The sequence below is a fragment of the Pan paniscus genome, chromosome 7 (genome assembly GCF_029289425.2).
Source record: "Pan paniscus chromosome 7, NHGRI_mPanPan1-v2.0_pri, whole genome shotgun sequence".
NCBI classification, from domain to species: domain Eukaryota; kingdom Metazoa; phylum Chordata; class Mammalia; order Primates; family Hominidae; genus Pan; species Pan paniscus.
The window spans coordinates 121,564,164-121,585,818 of NC_073256.2; the positions used below are offsets into that span (position 1 = coordinate 121,564,164).

General features: G+C 37.7%; 1 protein-coding gene across 50 annotated transcripts in view; it reads left to right on the plus strand.

Annotated features, from left to right (window-relative positions):
• RIMS2 (regulating synaptic membrane exocytosis 2) overlaps positions 1-21,655 on the plus strand; it is a 743,118-nt gene that overhangs the window by 697,474 nt on the left and 23,989 nt on the right. The window contains exon 1 of one of the 50 annotated variants that reach the window (XM_008975212.5): positions 14,521-15,012. The exons of the other annotated variants lie outside the window; for them this stretch is intronic. Coding sequence (XP_008973460.3) covers positions 14,871-15,012 — 142 coding nt within the window. The 5' untranslated portion in view covers positions 14,521-14,870. Of the gene's footprint in view, positions 1-14,520; positions 15,013-21,655 lie in introns of those variants that run through there. 50 annotated transcript variants of the gene reach the window in all.

Below are 21,655 nucleotides of genomic sequence, written 5' to 3' on the forward strand. Positions count from 1 at the left end.
CTGAGGCTTGAAAAACCTCCCAAAGTGTTGGGATTACAGGCGTGAGCCACCACGCCCAGCCTGATAGACACTTTTAAATGGACCCGAAATTCCATGAACTTGACAAAGGAAGCCAAGTACACACCATTTAAGTGAAGCTGAAAAGAAAAATTACGTAATTTTAAGATTTAATACAGTCTAGAAGATAAAATACTTTCTTAGAAACAGGTCATAAAACTACTACACAGGCAAAATGGGGTAATTAGAAAGCTTTAAATATCTATACATTTGCAGAAGTCTTTTTGAGGATAATCAGGATTACTGTCCTTCTAGACTCATAGGAACAATAAAGAACTGATGGAGAGGAGCAAGTGTTAGAAATCTTGGGAGAAGGAGACCACATTTCCCTAGATTTCAAAAGTAATCAAAATATAGCAGGCAGAGTTAATTACTTCCAATTCTATAATTTATGTTCACCCTTTTATTACAACACTTAACATAGGGATATTTGTTTTATGGTTCTGCTTTTACTAGCTGTGAGCTAATAATGGAAATAGACTCTCTCATGGATCTTTTAATCTCTAGGACCTGTTATATTGCCTCACACATTGTAGGTGCTAAAAAAATCTGTAGGAAGAAGTTGGTAATAAAATAAAGGAAGAGAAGGCAATAGCCTTAGAGGAACAAGAGAACTATCTTCAAGACTTTGCTCAAATATCTCCTTCTTGGTGAGGAACACCCTGACTGTCACCTCCCACCACTCCCTTACTGTGCTATACTGTTGTTGTTTTCAATCACACTCATCTTTCATCTTACTGTATAATTCACTGGCTTATTTTGTTTGTTGTTTGTTGTCTGTTTCCCCTTGCTAGAATGTGAGCTTTAGGGGGCAAGGATCTTTGTTTTGTATACTAATGTGTCTGAAGTACTTAAGATAGTAGGTGCCTAAAAATTTTGTTAAATGAATGAAATATCTGACAGACTATCTTGTAGAAGAGGAATTAAACTTCTTGCATGACACAAACTGGAAATGTGTTAAAGTTGCAGTTATGCTGATTTGACTCAATAATTAGACTTGAGTAGTAGAAAAAGCTTAAAAATACAATCCTGACATATATAATAAAAAATGAAATTGATTCTATAAAAAGTAAGGGAAAGGGATATATAAGAAACCATTTTAGGCTGAGCAGGGAGCTTGCAATCACTACGTATTTTTAAATACCAAAGAATGAAAGAGAAACAGAGGGACATACAATGAAAGATTCAGGCAAATTATGAAGGGAAATGATGTAGAACTATAAGTACGATACCACAAAGGCTAAAGTCCAAATGACCTGCAGATTTTTTGTATACGTAGAAACACCAAAAACAAGGTAGAAAGAAAAGATAGGAAAACAGAAAGCTGTGGAGAAAGTAAAATGAAGTCTTTTAAATATTTTAAGGCTCCCCCATGAAAGAGAAATTTTTTACAATTACAGAAGGCACAGCTAGAACCAATTTCTGGATTTTACAGTGAGGTAATTTTTGACATCATAGTAAGAATAATTATTTATTAATTAAAACCACAAATCTTCATCACTGAAAATTGTTCAAGAAGAGTTTACAGGTAGAAATATTACACTGCATAAAATATTAAGTGTCTATTACCTCTTCTGTACTTTGGAATTTCACTGGCTGTTTGTTTGGAATGAGGGCCCTATACTTTGAGTCAGAGTGTTCTCTAGGAAAATTAAAGGAGATTCTTTTAAATTGAAAAAGGTATTTATGCAAAGGATTTATTCCTCTCCTGATCTCTACATACACATATCTCTCTTTTTTTAAATGTTGTTCTGGGACCCTTTTGGGAGTGCCATAAATCTGCATAAAAATTCAGAAGGCACATCCGTGTTTGCCCATAGACTTCTGGATTATTGTGTGGAAATGCAGTATCACAGGGCCTTTCCATCTGACTTTTGCACAGTGGCAGGCTGCTCATTTCTTTTTCTAATTCAATTTATATTTCTTTCACTGAAATTGACCTGTCAAGAACAGTGCTACATGGTATAACCTGAAGCAATATGTCTAATATTTTAAATAAGGAGCTCAGTTCAATTATGTAGGAACAAAATGTATCTCTGACATAGACATTCTTGGGGTTGGGAGTAAGGTGATTGACTGCAATCTTATGTCTGTTGAAATAAAACTTACATTATAGGCTTAAAACTTAAGAAATCTTTCCTCTTCATGTTGGACATTGTGCTACTTCAGCTGAGGACCTAGATTTTAAAATCATTCGAAACTAGAGACACACACCCAAAATCTAATTTATTTTATTACATTAACTCAACAAGATAACATGTTCTATATATTAGGCACTGGATGGGGAGAAAGTGTGCAGCAGGGAATAAAACAGAGGTTTTTTCTAATGAAGGTTAGAGTCGAGTAGGGGTGGGAAGAGAATAAAATATAAACAAAGACATTTATAAATATACCTTGCAATAATATTTATGAGAAAAAGAATAGGACACCACATGAAAAAATAAAATGGCCTTCTACTTTAGATTGGATTGCCAGGAAAGGCCTTATAGGAATGGGAAGTAAACCAATAACAAAAGATCATGAAGCAGAAAATAATTTGGCCTGTTTGAGGAACAAAACATTGTGATTTCAGTCTGGTGATCACCAGGGAGTACGACTTGTGATAAAATTAGACATACAGGTCCTCCAAGGTTATGCTACGTGTTTGTATTTTATTTTGATTGCAGAGATAAGACATTGAAGGGTTTTTAAGAGGTTCGTGACATGACCCAATGTGGAATTTTTTTTTTTTTTTTTTTTTTTTGAGACAGAGTTTCGCTCTGTTGCCCCGACTAGAGTGCAGTGGCACAATCTTGGCTCACTGCAACCTCTGCCTCCCAGGTTTAAGTGATTTCTGGCTAATTTTTGTATTTTTGTTAGAGATGGGGTTTCATCATGTTGGCCAGTCTGGTCTCAAATACCTGACCTCAAGTGATCTGCCCAACTCGGCCTCCCAAAGTGCTAGGATTACAGGCGTGAGCCACCGCGCATGACTGGATTATTTTTTAAAGATAGTCCTAGCTGCTTTATGAGGAATATCTTGGGGGCAAGAGTGAAAGTATCTTGGAATAGGATTAAGAGAAATGGATAGTAATGAGATCTGTTTTAGAAGTAGGATCGATTTTATGATGACGATTGGACAAGAGGAGGCACACGGTAAGGGAAAGTAAGGAATAAAGGAGGATGTCCAGATTTTTGTTGTTTGAGCAACTATTTGGCTGCTGATGTCATTTATTTAGAGAGGGAAAATAAGAAAAGAAGTAAATTTCTGTGGGAAAGAAATCGAGAGTAGATTGAGAAGTCTGTGAGTTATTCTAGTGGTAATGTCAAGTAGACAGCTCTGAGACTCAGACGAGAGGTCTAAGCTAGATAATTACATTTGAGTAAATGCTTTTGGTTTTTAAAACTGGAATTGAAATTATATCCTCTGTAGGGAATGTATAATAAAAGAAGGGGGCCCAAAGTTGAACATGAAGGATGTGTTACAACAGGTGTTGGAGGTGTACATTTGATAGAAGAGGTGAAGTCAGCCAAGGGTTTTTTTTAAGAGGATGCCACAAAGATAGGAAGAAAACTTACAAGAATGTAATCCTATGGAAGTCAAGAGAAGATAATAATTTCAGATTAAAGAGTGTTCAACTCTGTGGAATGCTGCTCAGAGAGCCAATAAGATAAGGACCTGAAAGTCCCATTGGATGTGACAACAAGCTAGTCATTGGAACCTTCTAAAGAGCAGTTTAATTTTTGTTATTTTTGTTGTTGTTTTACTCTTTCCTGAGTCTCACACACACACACACGCATGTTCATTCTTAACTAAAACTAAATCATGATTTCTTTACTCAAGAGAACAGTATACTCTGTTCCTCTGATATTTGTGTACTTCACTAATTAGTAAGCTAGGTTTTAAAAGGTCTCATAAACCACTTCAGTAATTTAGTGCTATTATAACTGAGTGGAACTTAGATTGAATGACCTAAAAAAGTGAACACTCTCCTCATAAGAGATGACAATTTCACTATGCCACACAGACACATTGAGAACTGTGTTGAGACCTATGAGAAATGGTTGAGTATGGTGGGGGTGTGTTATAGCTCTCCGTCATACATGCTGTCCCCTCTACCTGGAAGATCTTTAACTCAATTTTTTCTTTACCTGTAAACCCCTATTTATCCTTCAAGTCTCACAATCAAAGAAACTTTCTCAGAAAAGTCTTCTTCGGCTGGGTGTGGTGGCTCAACCCTGTAATCCCAGCACTTTGGGAGACGGATCACCTGAGGTCAGGAGTTCGAGACCAGCCTGGCCAACATGGTGAAACCCCATCTCTACTAAAAATACAAAAATTAGTCAGGCATTGTGGCACATACCCATAATCTCAGCTACTTAGGAGGCTGAGGCAGGAGAATCGCCTGAACTGGAAGGCAGAGGTTGCAGTGAGCCGAGATCATGCCCCTGCACTCCAGCCTGTGCAACAGAGCAAGATCCCGTCTCAAAAAGAAAAGTCTTCTTCCCTCTGTGACTTCCCCAAATTCCTATCTCAATTAAGTCCTCACTGTTATTACACTTTGCAGTTTTCTTTCATGGTACTTAACAATAATTATGAGTTAATTTTTATGATTATTTGTTAACGTCTGTCTACTCATTACATTGTCAACTTTATGAGGAAAAGCAGTCATTCCCGTTTGCTCATTATTTTGCTCTCAAGCTTAAGAAAGTGCCTGGGAAATAGTAGTGGTCAACTAATATCTGTTGAACAGATAGAAAAGAAATGAATGGGCCGGGTGCAGTGGCTGATGCCTTTAATCCCAGCACTTTCATAGGCCAAGACAGGCGGATAACGAGGTCAAGAGATCAAGACTTCATCCTGACCAACACAGTGAAACCCCGTCTCTACTAAAAATACAAAAATTAGTTGGGCGTGGTGGCACGTGCCTGTAGTCCCTGCTACTCAGGAGGCTGAGGCAGGGGAATCGCTTGAACCCCAGAGGCAGAGGTTGTAGTGAACCGAGACTGAGCCACTGTACTCCAGCCTGGTGACAGAGCGAGACTCTGCCTCGGAAAAATAAAAATTAAGAAGAAGAAGAAGAAGAGAAATAACCGCAAATAGAATAGCTTTTGGGTTTGTTAATTTGGTTACATTGTAGGCTGTAAATCATGGATCAAGACTTGTGGCTCCTTTGCAAATGTCTTTTCATAGTTTGTTGTCAAGTATGGGAAAGGAGATTGGGGTTTGAAATGTTATTCCATTAGAAAGTTGAGGTGCAGAAGGAGTTGCCAAGCAGAGGAATCCAAGTTATAAAGCAGTGGTCAAGGAGAAGCATTACAGCATTTTCCCTTAATTAGAATACATACTGATTTGCCTCTCCTTGTAATTACTTGTATTTATTAGAGAGTTTCTGTTTTATACCACAAATTTACCTCTTACTGAGACTGTTTTTCTTGGGTAATAGTCCTCTGTCTTGTTAGACATGAGCCACTCACCTTATTGTGGATGTATAAATGAAGCAAATTATATGGAACCATTTTGAATTGGATTTTAGGAGGAAAACATGTTTAATCTGTATTATTATTTCCTATCATAAAGTTTCATATCAACAAGACAGACAAACCCTTATTGAAAGATTTTTTTTTTTCTTTGAGACAGAGCCTCACTCTGTCGCCCAGGCTGGAGAGCAGTGGCATGATCTCGGCTCATTGCAACCTCCACCTCCTGGGTTCAAGTGATTCTCCTGCCTCAGCCTCCCGAGTAGCTGAGATTACAGTCGCCCACCACCACACCCAGCTAATTTTTGTATTTTTGGTAGAGACAGGGTTTCACCATGTTGGCCAGGCTGATCTCTAACTCCTGACCTCAAGTGGTCTGCCCATCTTGGCCTCCCAAAGTTACAGGTGTGAGCCACCTCGCCAGGCCCGAGAGACATCTTTAACAGAGTATCTTAAGTGGGAATCAGCTGATGATGACTTGCGTAGATTGGTTCCTGAGTTGGCTACTTTGCCCACAGCCTTAACTGTTTACCAAATATACTAAGCTACAAATAGAACTACCTTCAAGCAACAGTCCACTTATACCCAATCTAGGTGATGTTTGACCTGGATCTGTATAACATGAATGTTTTCCGTGGGCTCTTTTTTTCCAATGTGCTATTTAAAATCTTGCAATTTGTAATGCTTTGACAGACCCCTCACTCTTCTCTACTGCCTTTGGTCTTTAATAACTTTAGATGACTTTATTACAAATCTTATGTCTTCATACATAGTAAAAAATAAATTGTCTGCAATTTGAAAAGTCAACTAGACAGTTAAGCAAAAACATCTATGAAAAATGCCAAATTTTCTATTTTTATGTCAGCATATCAAGCAGTATAAGCAACTTACAACCATTTATATCCACTAATATATGACTTAGTTGAACAAAGTGGTAATCAAAAGAAGTCTTTATTGCCATAAATGTTGTAATGAATACATGAAGCTTAGCTAGTAATGAAAAAAGGAACAAGTAAGAACTAGACTTTAATTGTGGTTAAGGTAATTTTTTATTTTTCCATTCATACCTAATATTATTCTAGTCACACTATGGTGTAAGGAGTAAATGAATAGTGAATGAATAAATAATAAATGAATAAGGAAAAGTGTAAATATGCAAACTTTTTACAAATATTGCATAAAGTTATTGACATTGGTATCTGAAACTTAAAGTTTTTAGATCTTGCCATATATTTGTGTAGAATGCTTACACTCACAAAATCTCAAAGTGCTGTTCATCTCATAATGATATAAGAAGTTGCTAGGTGATGTTCATCTGGAATTTCAAGGAAATTATAATAAGAGACATGTTTCTTCTTTTCTCAAGTGTTTGAGGATATTCTTCTAACATTGCCATGAAGACTTTGTATGAATTTATCACAAAGCTGGAGCATTGCTTGGAACAGTGGAACAGAATGCGTGAGCAGGGAGTTTCTTAAACTTGGAAACCATCCTTGCCACTACCACTGCCCTAGGGAGACTGGGAAAAATAGAAGCCCTCATGAGAAGCCCAAACTCTTGCCCATTTTCAAAGATCAAAAATAGGCATATATAGTAGTTATTATGGGCAGGGTAGAGAAACTTCCATTTTCAGTTTTCTTTTTCCCTATTTTCTGCCTACCAAACATCCTTCAAAATGTTTGGTTTATGATTGATTATATTTCATTTTTGGAAATATACTTTCATGGGTGGCCAAATAGCAATGAATTGCAAATCTCATGAATATATATTTCCTATCTTGTCTGGAGGCTGAGTTGTTCATGTGATTTTGACTGAACTCATACCCATATGCTGATTCCTAAAACTTTTTGAAGACATTCAGTGAGAGTTTTAGATTCCTGGTGATAGCTAAATAAAGATTTACATAAATATGCCATATAAGAAAACAGAACTAATCATGTTAAAAGTTCCTTGTTGTAATCCCAGCACTTTAGGAGGCTGAGGCAGGAGGGTCACTTGAGGCCAGGAAATCGAGACCAGCCTGGGCAACATGGTCTTATTATCATGGTCAACAGTTCTTATTAGCAGTTTCATTGTCTAATTGTTGATCTCAGCAGAGTCTCTTCAGCTGTGTCACTTAGCAATTAAAGATTATGGATTATGCAGTCATAAGGCCTGGATTCAAATATTGGGTTTGCTACTTGAGACATTGGACAAATTTATTTGTAACACTGTGCCTCAAACTTCATGGGCTTATTCCTGATCTCATTTCTTAATAAGCTATGTGACCTTGAGCAAGAGACATCCTCAATATGCCTTGGTTTCCTCATCTATATAAAGAGTATAGTAATATCTCCCTCATAGGATTGTGTGTGTATTAAATGAGTGTATGTGCTGGTAAGTAAAGTTGTTGAGGAAAAAGGCCTGGCTTATAGTAAGTGGGATGTAAGTGTTAGCCACTATTCCACTACAGTGTGAGCTTCATGAAGGTAGAGGAGGATTCTATCCGTATTTGTTCACTGCTGTATCCCCAGTGACTAGAATAGTGCCTGGCATGTGGTAAGCACTCAACAAATATTTATTGAACGAATATGCATCAATTTTCTTGTCTGTGAAATGAGAATAATGGAATTAACTACCTTATATAGTGTTTATGAAAATTAAATGAGACAATGCATGTGAAGAACTAAAGTAACCTATTATCATCATCATTATTATAAAGGGCCATAATCAAAATTAGAATCCAGATATTTATTCTTCCCCTGTATTATCTAACTACTCTGCTTTTATAACTCATTATTTTGATCTTTAGAGTTTTTTCCCCTTCATTCCTGAGTTAAATCTTACCATTAGTTTTTAGCTTACTCAATAAGTTTATTTTGTTAACTTCCATGGATATATTAGCATAAATCTCATTGCAGAGATAATGAAAATACTAATCATTTAATCTTTCTTCTCATACTGTGAATATCTTTTTTTGTTTTTTTTTGTTTTTGTTTTTGTTTTTTTTTGAGACTGGGTCCTGCTTTGTTACCCAGGCTGGAGTGCAGTGGCATGAACATGGCTCACTGCAACCTTGACCTCTAGGGCCTAAGTGATCCTCCCGCCTCAGCTCCCCAAGTAGCTGGGACTACAGGCACGCACCACCACACCGGGCTAATTTTGGTATTTTTTGTAGAGATAGGGTTTCACCTTGTTGCCCAGACTGGTCTTGAGCTCCTGAGCTCAGACAATCCACCCACCTCAGCCTCCCAAAATGCTGGGACTACAGGCCTGAGCTGAAGTGTCCAGCTTGCAAATGTTTTTTGACCTCATCAATTTTTATGAAAGTTTCGGGTCGACCAGCTGCTGAAGTATTACATCTGCTCTTCACTCTTGAAACCTGCTGAGTAAAAACCAAAAATACTTTTGAAAACTGAAATCGCAAAAGCTTAAAATTTATTTGTACAATATTGACATAAAACTGGGGATGGAAGAAAAGATTATATATTTTGGATTTCATATTCACGTCAAGGGTAATTTCTCAAGACTATTAAATACCTTTAGCAATTTTAAGTCAGTTTAAAAATATCAACTTCATGGATTTATCGCTCATGACTTAAATGCAATGATATTGTATTACAGCAAAAAATAAAAAATAAAGTAAAATAATTTAGGATCCTGAGAGTTGGTTTTTAATAAACCAAACCAAAATATATCCACAAATATTCCTATTTAGCATAAAGACACTTGTATGTAAGGAATTAAGTCACAGTCACAGGTAATTGATACCAGTTGTGAAAACTAATATCGTATCTATCTTCACAACTGATTAATCCTCCTATTACCAAGAACAAGTGTATATCAAGAGGAAAGAGGTTAGTTCAGTCTGCAGCATGATTTATAACTTTTCGTGAGAAATTCCCATCTCTCTCAGCAACTAGCCTTTTCTGAGTTTACTGGAAAACACTTAAATAGTGATGGAAGTGGGCATTCGTTTTTCTACTTCTTTTTAGCATAGCCACTTCTGAGCCTTACTGCTTTTTTTTTCTTTTTCCATTACTTCCCAGAGGGACTTTCTTTCTCTTCCCTTCCCTTGGTATTAGCCAGCAGTTTGCATTCTCCTCATCATCAACTACATTAGTGGTCCCCAACATTTTGGGCAACAGGAAACAGTTTTGTCGAAGACAGTTTTTCCACAGACCAGGAGCAAGGGATGGTTTCAGGATGATTCAAGGGCATTACATTTATTGTGCACTTTATTTCTATTATTATTACATTGTTGTATATAATGAAATAATTATACAACTCACCATAATATAGAATCAGTGGGAGCCCTGAGCTTGTTTTCCTGTAACTAGACAGTCCTATCTGGGGGTGATGGGAGACAGTGACAGATCATCAAGCATTAGATTCTATAAGGAGTGCACAACCTAGATCCCTCACGTGTGCATTTAAAATAAGGTTCGCACTCCTGTGAGGCAGAGCTCAGGTGGTAATGCAAGCAGTGGGGAGCAGCTGTAAATACAGAACAGATGAAGCTTTGCTCACTCACCCGCCACTGCTCACCTCCTACTGTGTGGCTCAGGGTAGGCTGGGGACCCCTGGCTTACATCATTTGTAGCATAGAAAAGGGGCAGGCTGCCACAGGCGTAACCATGTTCCTGATGGAACTAATCCATGGTCTAGACATGATAGAGCTACTTCATGTAACAACCTTTCTGAGTATTTACTTAAGTGATCAAACCTCTATTTCAGGAATAAACTAATTTCACGTAATTTAAAACTCTGGTGATTTTTAAAAAACTATTACAAAAAGTGATACATAAATGACATGTAACTTTCTAGCCCTGTTAGAATTGATGGGACTTAAATACATATATGGCTATTTAATATTAATGTTTTTATTTTTAAAAAGATTATGGATTTAACATTGGTATATAGTTTGAGTAATCACTATGGTTTTACAGATGCATTGTCGACATTTATTTTGGACAAAGTAACTTACTGCACAGTTAAAATCATATTTATAACCTATGATTTATGAAAGTATATGTGGTATAAGATATCTATAATATGATATACAGGACACTGAACCTGAAATCAGGAACCCTGAGTTTGAGTCTTGCTCTGCCACTTTGTAGTTAAGCAAGTCATTTAATGTTGCCTTATTGTCTTATCTATAAAGAGATAATGATGACATTCTGTCAGGATTGATGTAAGAATTAAGTGGCATAATTACTATGTTTTATAAACTCTAAAGTACAACATATCTATAAAAATGTGAGTACACACTTGTCAAATAGGATACTATGATAGTTTATCCAAGTTATATCTGTTTATCTTTTCTTCAAAAAGGTGATTTTTATGTTTAATAGTGCAGTCTTTTTTTCAAGGCCGTGTTTTGCTTTTAGATGACAATTTATTGTGTATATTTGTGACTCACTTTTTCTCTATAAATTAATGAGAAAGTTATAAATAATTTGAAATACTGGATGATAATGATTCTGGAATTACACTTAGTTTTATGTAATAAAACTATATAGTGGCCCATTACTTGAGAACTACATCCAAAACTACATATACTACTTGTATATTCTGATGTGAAGGAAGGACATTTTCAATCTTTTATCAGTAGTTTATTTTTATGTAAATTTTTAAATTCCTTGGGGGGTGACAGTACTTAGAATGGAATTAAGGAATAATAAATCAACCTATTAAAATATATAAACCAGAAATATTATTTAGATAATGTTATACATAGGAAAACAATTGAACATAAAAATTTTTTTTAAAGTAGAATTCTACATTTTCTCAATAATTTCAGTATATTCCACAAATTGTCATTCAAGACTAGAAGTCTCTGGCCATTATTGAAGGTCTGTCTCTCTGGTACCTCTGTGCCAACACTCTTTCCTTAAAGCTTTCTTCCCCTAAATAAGATTATTTTCTTCCTTCTCTTTCATTCTTTCTACTCTACCTTGTGCCATTCTTCTGTCACTCATCTGTATCTGTAAGATCCTAGGAAAAAAATATCAAAAAGCTTCCCAGGACAACCTTGTTCTGAAACTGCAAGAGGGAAGTGGTGGTCATGTAGTAGACACATCTAGACTATTCCAGACGAACTTTTTCTTGGTTCATGAAACCAGGTTATTAACACAGACAAGGCAGGGCCCAGGCAACTCAGGCATAACCACTGATTCCGTTCTCAGACTCCCCATCCCCAGCAGTTACTTGCAGAAACCCAAGAAGTCTTTTTCCAAAATGACTTTCAGCCAGCATTGTGATGTCCCTGAGTGCCAAAATAAAAGTTTTCCATGCATCCCCAGCCAATTTATTTTATTTTATTTTATTTTATTTTTGAGACACAATCCCACTCTGTCACCCAGGCTGGAGTGCAGTGAGACCATCACTGCTCACTACAGCCTCAACCTTGCAGGCTTAATTAAGCCTTTGTCCTACCTTAGCCTCCTGAGTTGCTGGGACTACAGGCATGACCACCACACCTGGCTAAATTTTTACTGTTAATTTTTTCTGGAGATGAGGTTTCACTATGTTGCCCAGGCTGGTCTCGAACTTCTGAGCTCAAGTGATCCTCCCACCTCAGCCTCCCAAAGTGCTGGGATTGCAGGCATGAGCCACCTGAGCTCAGCTTGCCAATTTATTTCTTTAAGATTCTCTGCTCAATCTCTCTTCCTTGATACCTTCCCCCGATCTAAAGTTAGGGATGTCCAGTCAAAAGTACTCAAATTTTTCTAACCAAGTAACTTAATCTTTAGGAGAGTCTGACTGGTTGGTAAACTTGCCCATTTCTCCGAGTATAATTAGATTTGTATGGTAACAGCTGTTTCCTCTTAAATATAAATATATTTTCTATATTTGTTTTACCCTTTAATCTAAATTTTCTCTTACATAAAGTATTTTATTACATTAGATTCATGTTTTTCAAACTTTTTCAAAAGTGAGAAACACGTTTTACATCACAGCTCAATACATATGTGTGCACACACATAAACATACATATTCATAAAACAATAGTGCAATTGATGCACTAACCATGTGGGCTGAACTCTGATACTGTATTTTATTTTTTTAATTCTAATCAAAACTTAATAAGTTATTTTCATGACTCACTTGTGACCCACAGTTTAAAAAAAGGTGACTTTTAATAAAGTCCTTGCAGTTTCTAAAATTCTATGATTCTTATAATGAAAATCTCATTTAATAAAATTTTCTAGTCTCTGAATAAAAGTGATATGGTTTGAAAAAGTACTCATAGAGTTCTCTGGTTTTATCAACGTTGTTTTGAAATGCTGATATTTGAGGAAGATAAATAACAAAAAGAAAATTGGACTAACAGAGTTGTAGGGACATTAATGAGAAAGGACAAGTCTATCAGGAAAACAAAAGCAATAAATCTGGATGAGCCTAAGTCTAAACAGCTAAAGTTGTTACTTTTTCTTACCATGGAACTCTTATTTATACTGAAAGTTTCCTAATTTTCAGTGTATTTAAAAGGATTGTTACTTGTATGCATTTTTCATACCTTCTAAATTGTGATGTGCAATGGACAAAGTCCTTATGATACCTAGAAGGCTCTGTATGACCTGTGTCTTTCTCTGACTCTTGTCTCTCTGTCCTTCACTCCTTCCCACTCACTCCAATTGCCCTGGCCTCTCTGCTGTTCTGTGGTCACACCAGGACACCATACCTCAGGGCCTTTGCACTAGAGGTTCTCTCTGCCTCAAACTAACTCTCTTCCTGGAATATCTGACTATCCACTTCCTCAGGTTCTTCACACCTCTGTTCAAATGTCATACTGTCAGTGAGAACCCACCCTGACAACTCTTTGAATTGCAGTGTCCCATACCCCTTAACTTAATTTTTTATTTGCATTCATCTCCTTTTTAGCACTATATAATTTACTGATTTGTTGTGTCTCTCCGCTGCAACTTAAATGTAAGCTTCATGAGAGCAGGGATTTTTTTTAGCTGCTTTGATCACTGTTGCATCATATAAACATCTACCATGGTACCTGGCATATACTAGGAGCTCAATTAATATTAATTGAATGAGTATTTGAATCTTTCAGCATATCAAGCAAGTAACTTGTACATATATACTATCTAGGAACTATTTATTGAATAAATGAACCATTTTAGATTGTATAATTTACATTTTACGTTGAAATCCCCTATTACACACGCCCAGTGATCATGTTTGACAGGGTTAGGACTGAATAGTACCCTACCTTCCCACTTCCCTAGATTGGGAAACAGAGGTGGGATGACTTGTCTCAGGTTACAAAAAGTAAGGCAGTCATCTGACTCCTGGGAAAACGGAATTAAAGTTGCTTTAGGTTCCGGGATAGAGATGTGCAGTTTGCAGAATGCATCATGTAATGTTGCTTATAAACTACTTTGCCCTAGTATGTTTGTGTTGTTTCCAAATTTGTGTTAACAGGATGTTATACCTTTTGCTTAGATGTTAAGCCGTACAATGTTGTCATTCTTAGCCATACTGGGTAGATTATTTAATTTAGAGAAAGAAGGCAATAAAAATTCCTAAAATTAAAACAAAGTTGATAGACATCATTGTGCTTTTCAGTGCTGGTGTTTATCGGTTCTTGGTTTCTTTAGTTCACTTTTTATCATTTTTAACAAAGAGAGTAAAAGCGAAAGCTTTAATTGTAGGTTTTCGTGGAACTTGGTAAAAATTGAGGAGCCTTTGTGTCATGACTTGAAGAAAATTTCAATATTTTTTGCCTGTGTTTGAGGAGCGTTAAAAAAAACTGTGAACCTGAGGAAAGGGAAAGTGACTACCAGAAATTTACCTGTTTACTTATATGAGATGCCTAACTCACTGCATCTAATTAGTCACCACTCCCTGGCCTTAACCACGCGGAGGGAAGAGGAAACAGCGGGAGCTACTCGGAGCAGCTGCCCGGGACCTGAGGCGCCTGCCCCGGAGCCACCAGCCCGCCGAGGTGCAGCCGCGCCGCCACCTCCCCCTCCGGCCGCTGATTGGCGGGGACCGCAGCATCAGCGGCATCTCCCTGCGCGGGGAGGGCAGCGAGACTCCAGCAGCTCCAGCCTCCAGGATTCTCAGCTCCCTCCCGGGCGAGACCTCGGACGTTCACTGCGAGCAGCCGCTCCGCCCGCCACCGCCTCCATCTCCTCCTCTGGACCCCTCTCCAATAAATTGGAGGTCCCGGCGGCCAGGAAAGCCACGTCTCCTCCGGGCTGGGTCAGGGAGGCAGGGGCCAGAGCCTCAGGGTCCCGTGGCACCAACCTGGGCTTCTGGCCCACTGGTCCCGGAACCGCTGCGGACGCCGCGACCCAGCCGCCAAGACGCCGCGTATCTTGTACCGCGGGAAAAGCGGGTCCTCGTCCAAGATGGGCCGGCAGGGCTTGGGGGGTGCCAGCGCTGCGGGGCGCTCCATGCAGCGCTCCCAGAGCCGGAGTAGCCTGTCTGCCTCCTTCGAGGCACTGGCCGGCTACTTTCCCTGCATGAACTCCCTGGAGGAGGAAGAAGGAGGTGAGACACCCCTTCCCCCGTAGCTGGTGTCTCTATCTGTTTAGAAAGTCGGTGGCTGGAGGGTTGGCCGGGGCAGAGAGAACTCCACGTAGCAGTGTCCCAGCCCCTCTGCTCTCCGGGACTGTGCAGGGGGCGACAACCCTAGAGCACGTCAGCTGAGCAAAGAAGTTGTTTCTTGGTTATTTGGAGAGCTCCACAGGCGCCGACTTGGGAAAAGGCTCTCCTAGTGGAGTTGTATTACAAGTGCTTGGAAGTTTAAAGAGAATGTAAACTGGTGGGAGGCAAGGCGGCGCCTCTTGGGTGCACCCCACTCTGTTTTGGTTTACCCTTCGCAGTCCGGGTATTAGCATCCGGCCTGGAGGACAGAAATACTTGAAAACTAGAGGGAAATGCAGCAGCAAAACTTTGAAACAGGAATGTCAGCCTATGAAAACCCAAGATCGGATGAGGGGAAGGGGTTACACAGTGGACAGACAGGTAGAGGGTTGCTAGTACCGAAGGTGAGTTTGTGCTCAAGGCACAATCTCTAGTGTTTCAGCAATGCCATTGTAATTAAGCTAATGAAAAACACGAGGAGGAGGACTCGCTGTTTTAAACTTTTCACCAGTTGATTTGGAGTCCGTAAAGTTTTGAATAACATAACATGTATTTTCTTCATGAACTTTCCTATAAGATTTAACAACTAATACTGAAAATACAATTTGTCAATCAAAATGATAATTGACTGGTAAATAGTAAGTAGTGTCCCAACATTTGAAATATTTATTAATTTACTGATACACTAGTTGCAAACTGTGTTCATTTTTAGATGTATATCCGGAGTAGGTTCGTTATCATGATGTTAACTCTATTTTTGTAAATAACAGGGTTGGTTTTGCTTTTATCCCGAGACAATCAATGACCACTTATTAGGACATCTGTAGTGAGCCCTGATTTAAAAGAAATTGCCCGTTCTAAAAACAGATTGAAATAATTTTTTTCTGCTTTTTTTCCTGATAGGGGAGGGGGAAAAGTAGAAGATGGAGGATTGGTAATATGTCTGGAAAGTTGTCTTCAAACTAATTTATTAGCTAGAGCTATCCAAGTTTCTTCTAGGTTATTGTTGCAATATCGGATATAAATCAATATAGATTTAACAGCAGGGGACTTCCCTATATAAACATGATTTAATTTCCATACTAGTCCTTTTCTGTTTTTGTTTGTACGTTTACGTTTCACTTGCTTCCTATAATTAAATATTTAAAATTCTAGGAAATGTAAACAAGTCGAGAAGTAAATTAAATTGAGTAAATGAATGATCATAATTGTAGCTAAAACTTTTAGTACTTATTATTAGTCCGGCACTGTTCTACACTTGACGTGTATTCTTTTAGGCCCACAACAACCTTATGAAGCAGTACTTTTGTTATCCTCATTTCACAAATGAGAAGACTGAGGCAGGGAGAGAGTTCTGAAATTTGCCCAGGGTCACCAAGATGGTAGATAATAGAGCCAGCGTTTGAACCCAGGCATTCAGCAACACAACCTATTCATTCAGCTCCCAAGCTATACTAGATTATTATTTTCTTATATTTGGCCACATTCACATACCTAGTAAGTGATGAGGCTAGAATTTAACCACTTGTGCCTGAAAATACATATTTAAATAAAACATAGGTTATTATGGACTCATTTCCCAGATTTTTATTTTTACACCAAGTCTTCAGTCTTGAGTTTGCTTCAGATAAGGTATCATCCTTTTTCTTTAAATTATGATTAGGATTGTTGAGTTTACAAAATATCATTCCAAAAACCTTTTTGAGACAAGAAAAATGTATATAAATATGAAATTATTTCAATATTTGAAGTACGTTTGCTTAACTATGGCTCACACAGACTAATCCCAAAGGAAATTCCTACATCTACACATGGAAATTGGAACAGATTTCTATCCCATAATATGGCATCTTAAGTTGCCAAGACAAAATGTTTTATATGGGAAACGGCGTTTTTAAAGTTAACCATACAGTTCTCTACTAGTAACTAGAGAGGAGACATTCTCCATAAATTAGAGGTTTTTCCATTGGCTTACAGTCATTTTTACAGCCACGAGTAGAAATCTTAACTTTTTTCTTTGATTTTGTGATTCTCTTAACACCTTTGAAAGTCCTGGGATTTTTAAAGGTATTTCAACATACTCTGCAGGATTGTAAAAGTTAGAAATCATTGGCCTAAAGCAGTGCTTCTCTACTTCCTTTTTTTTCTTTTGAGACACCCACACAGGATACATGAAGGTCATGTGGTTAACATATTCAGGATTATGTTACTATTATCATAACTGTGAGACTCATTCACATTTATAAAGAAAATCCATCCCACTGTATGATTTTCACACTGGTTAATAGCAAGTTGTCTAAAGAGCACGGATCTACTAACCAGTATGATTTAACCAGTGTGATTTGACCAAATTAACCAATCAGTTCAGTAAGCCAGTCTGATTTTAAAGCTAGTCTCTTTTTTTTATTCTTTTCAGAAAGAGTTCAATAGCTAAATAATTTCAAGTATGCCCTGTCTTCCAGTTCCATATTCACATTCTCTTCTTGTACAGCGTGTTGAGTTTCCATTCTACACAAAAAGTGCCAAGAAGTCTACAGAGAGATCATATTCTTTTCGTTCATCCACTCATTCATTCATTCAAAAATATTTATTGGGGGTATTTGATGTGTTAGAAGCAATGAGTCTCTAATGAATTAGGTAAATGTGCTCCTTTCCCTCTCAGAGCTTTCAGCCTAACGGAGATAAGTAGACATTAATAGAAATAACTACATAATTACAACTGTGACAGGTGTTAGGAAGGTAAAGGGCAGAGCACAACAAGAAATTATAAGAAAGCCTGATTTAGGAGTTAGAGAAGGGTGCCCTGAGAAAGTGAGGGTTAAACATTGATTCAGGTGTCAGTGATAACTCTCAGTTTCTCATGAACCAAGCCAGTATCAGCAGCCTCCCACACACCTTTGAAAGGAATTTTCCTGGAGCCCACAATTAATAAGTGGTGGAGTTAAGATATAAACCCAAAATCTGTCTTTGAAATTTATAATCTAATTACTCTATATGTTGCTTCTTCATTATTATACGACATTTCCTTTTAATATGCTATGGTCTTGAAAACCAAGAACAATAATAAAAGTTTCCATTCATTGTGCACTTTCTATGTGCCACATTCCTTTAATTTCATGATAATTTTTCAAGAATGTTACTATTTTCCTCATTTTACACATATGAAAACCAAAACTTAGAGAAGCTAAACAACTTGCCCCCAGATCATAAATCTCAGTGAAGCTTACTTCAGTGAGGATGAAAGGGACATTCCCATAAACAAAATAAATTAAGATTGTTGATGGTCTTTGTGGAATCGTTTTTGTATACTTGGAGCTCTTTTTTTCTTTTTTTTTTGCATCCTTTTCCCTGGGTGTATTCCAGGTAGATGCTCTCCAAATCTCTGAGGTTTTTTTTGTTTTAAGTGAAAGTAGTAATAGTACCTTATATGTTATTTAACAGTTTATAAATTATGTTTACTTCTTTTATCACTGAACCCTTTGAGATAAGAATTATTTTCACTATATAAACTACTTGGCCTCGACACTGAGTCCACCTCCCTAATGTAGGATATTACTATGTGTAGAGTTTTCAAACATTAGAGACAATTATAGGAAAGAAGGAACTATTTCAAGCAAATGTTACCATTCTTAATAAGAGAAGCAGCCCCACAACTTCTCACCCATAGATCCAAGGGCAAATGATTATGGCCCTATAATGTAGGAAAATGGCACATTTTCTAATACTTGGGGAATCTGGTTTCTCAGAAGATATCTTAATGTTACATGTGGCTCTGGGTTAGTGATTCTTGTTTAATTATGTCCATATGTGATGAATTTGGCCTGCCTGATTTTATGATCTGCCACCTTTGTTTCAAATATAGTTTGGCAATCATACAGAAGAGATCCTATCAGCTTAATACTATAAAACTGAATAAATTAACTCATCTGACTTCTTTTACATCCCACTAGCTTAAAAATAAATTATAGGAAAACCATCTAAGAAATAAGAATAGCTTTAAAATCACCAGAAAACTGAGGAGTCTTTGCATGTGATAGTGAAGCTATGAGGAATTAAAATAAAATTGACTAAATAAACTGGAATAAAAAGACCTATTTAACTCAGCCTCACTCTTTGTGTGTTTCTTTTTTTTTTTTTTTTTTTTTTTTCTTTGAGACAGAGTCTTGCTCTGTCGCCCAGGCTGGAGTGCAGTGGTGCGATCTCGGCTCACTGCAAGCTCCGCCTCCCAGGTTCACACCATTCTCCTGCCTCAGCCTCCAAAGTAGCTGGGACTACAGGCATGTGCCACCATGCCTGGCTAATTTTTTGTATATTTAGTGGAGACGGGGTTTCACCGTGTTAGCCAGGGTGGTCTCAATCTCCTGACCTCATGATCAGCCCGCCTCGACCTCCCAAAGTGCTGAGATTACAGGCATGAGCCACCGTGCCCGGCCTAGCTTCACTCTTTAAGAGGTTTATTCACCCAGCAAGAAGAGTATAAAGAGACATATCTTATTCTAGTCTTTGTGTATAGTAAATAATATACTTAATTCTTAATAATCAGTCCCATTTGATTAAAATAGTTTAGAACTTTGCCCTTACGCCGTTGAAATAAGAAAAATTCTTCATACATTTAAATGTAATCCTCTTAAAGTGCAAACATCATACCTAGCACAGTGATATTCAGTGTCTATTAATAATTAACAGTATATAGTTCCACCATTCTTTTCACACTGAATATCAGTATAACTGACTGCCATCCATCCATTATATTTATACTGTTTAAAAATATAACATGTGATAGAGACTTTTTTAAATGCAGTGATCATAGTTTTTACCCATCTTCATGAAGCCAACCTTGGAGGCAGGACATGGATAGACAGTTACTATGGATCTTTTTATAGGGGATATTATTTTTTCTAGATTATGTGTAATAAATCATTCCATAAATGAGTTCATACCTTGTTGAAAAATAGCACAATATTTTTTTATGTTAGATTTACATTATAACAGACAAAGTGAAGCAAAAGATTTTGGAATTAAGAAAAGTAAATTGAGTAACAGTTCCACTCAATGCCTATCAAATATTACCTTTTTCATATAAGATTCAGAATCTTTCACCACCATGTGTCCAAATAGTATCTTTAATTTAAAACTTTAATAGACTGAGTTCTACAAAGGAAAAAACCCTTTAATTTAAAAGTAAAATTAAACCTCAATTTGCTTTCATCCTTTAACAGGTTCACTACCAGTAACAGGAATTAGTTTCCCTGTAGAAACATCTTATATATAATGACTTATGAAGGAAACCCACTAGAAAGTTATAATAACAGCATCCCATTTCTTCCAAGGACTGTGTTTTAATGTAAATGTTCTCTGCTGTTATTACATAGGCCCCTATTTATGGATCAGACAAGATCATTCTGTATATTTGTTCTCTTTCATATTGAAATGTTTTTGATTGGGGAGGAGGGAGATTTACCTAATGCTGTGTATATATAATATTATTTGAACAAGTAGAAAACACACAAAAATGATAGTATCATTCTAGTTTGGAAGTATCACTCTTTAAATGAAAACAGGGTATTTATTGTAATGTAAATCATGCTTTATGCAAAGATAATGTACCAAACCCATGAGCAGAAATCCCACCAGGCCTCACATGGACCTAAACTGGGAGCCAGAAGGCTGTTAGGAACCCATGAGCATTCTTTTCCCATTTCTTGCCGTTGATTCTGTCTTTGCATGGCTGCTTTTTTCTTTCTCGGCAGCTAGCTCTCTCCCTTGCTCTATTACCCAGACCATGTGGCCTATGGAAAATGGCAGCCAATGGCATCCAAGTTCACCTGTCACAGTTCCACCCACACTGCATATTTCTGTCTTTCTCAGTCCCACTCCCAAATTCCCAAAGAAGAGATTTCACTTACCCAGTTTGGTCCATCCCAATACAGCCAGAAGGCAAGGCCATGTATGTATAAATTTAGTCACCAAAAATGCATTTCTGTGGGCAACTAAGAAGGGAAGTGGTTATTGTGAGCTTCGTAGACATCACCAAAGGTGTCTGCTTTTGTCTGGATCATCAAGAACAAAGGATTTGAAGTACCATTTTTTAAAATTTAGATTTTTGTGCCGGCATGCTGGCTCACACCTGTAATCCCAGCACTTTGGGAGGCTGAGGTGGGCGGATCACCTGAGGTTGGGAGTTCAAGACCAGCCTGACCAACATGGAGAAACCCCGTCTCTACTAAAAATACAAAATCAGCCAGGCTTGGTGGCGCATGCCTGTAATCCCAGCTACTCGGGAGGCTGAGGCAGGAGAATCTCTTGAACCCAGGAGGTGGAGGTTGGGGTGAGCTGAGATCACTCCATTGCACTCCAGCCTGGGCAACGAGAGCAAAACTACATCTCAAAAAAAAAAAAAAAAATAGGTTTTGTTTAAATGAGACTAAAAGGAAAGGAAAATTTATTTTAGCAACTTAAAAATAAAACTATCAGCCAGGCGCGGTGGCTCACGCTTGTAATCTCAGCACTTTGGGAGGCTGAGCCAGGTGGATCGCCTGAGGTCAGG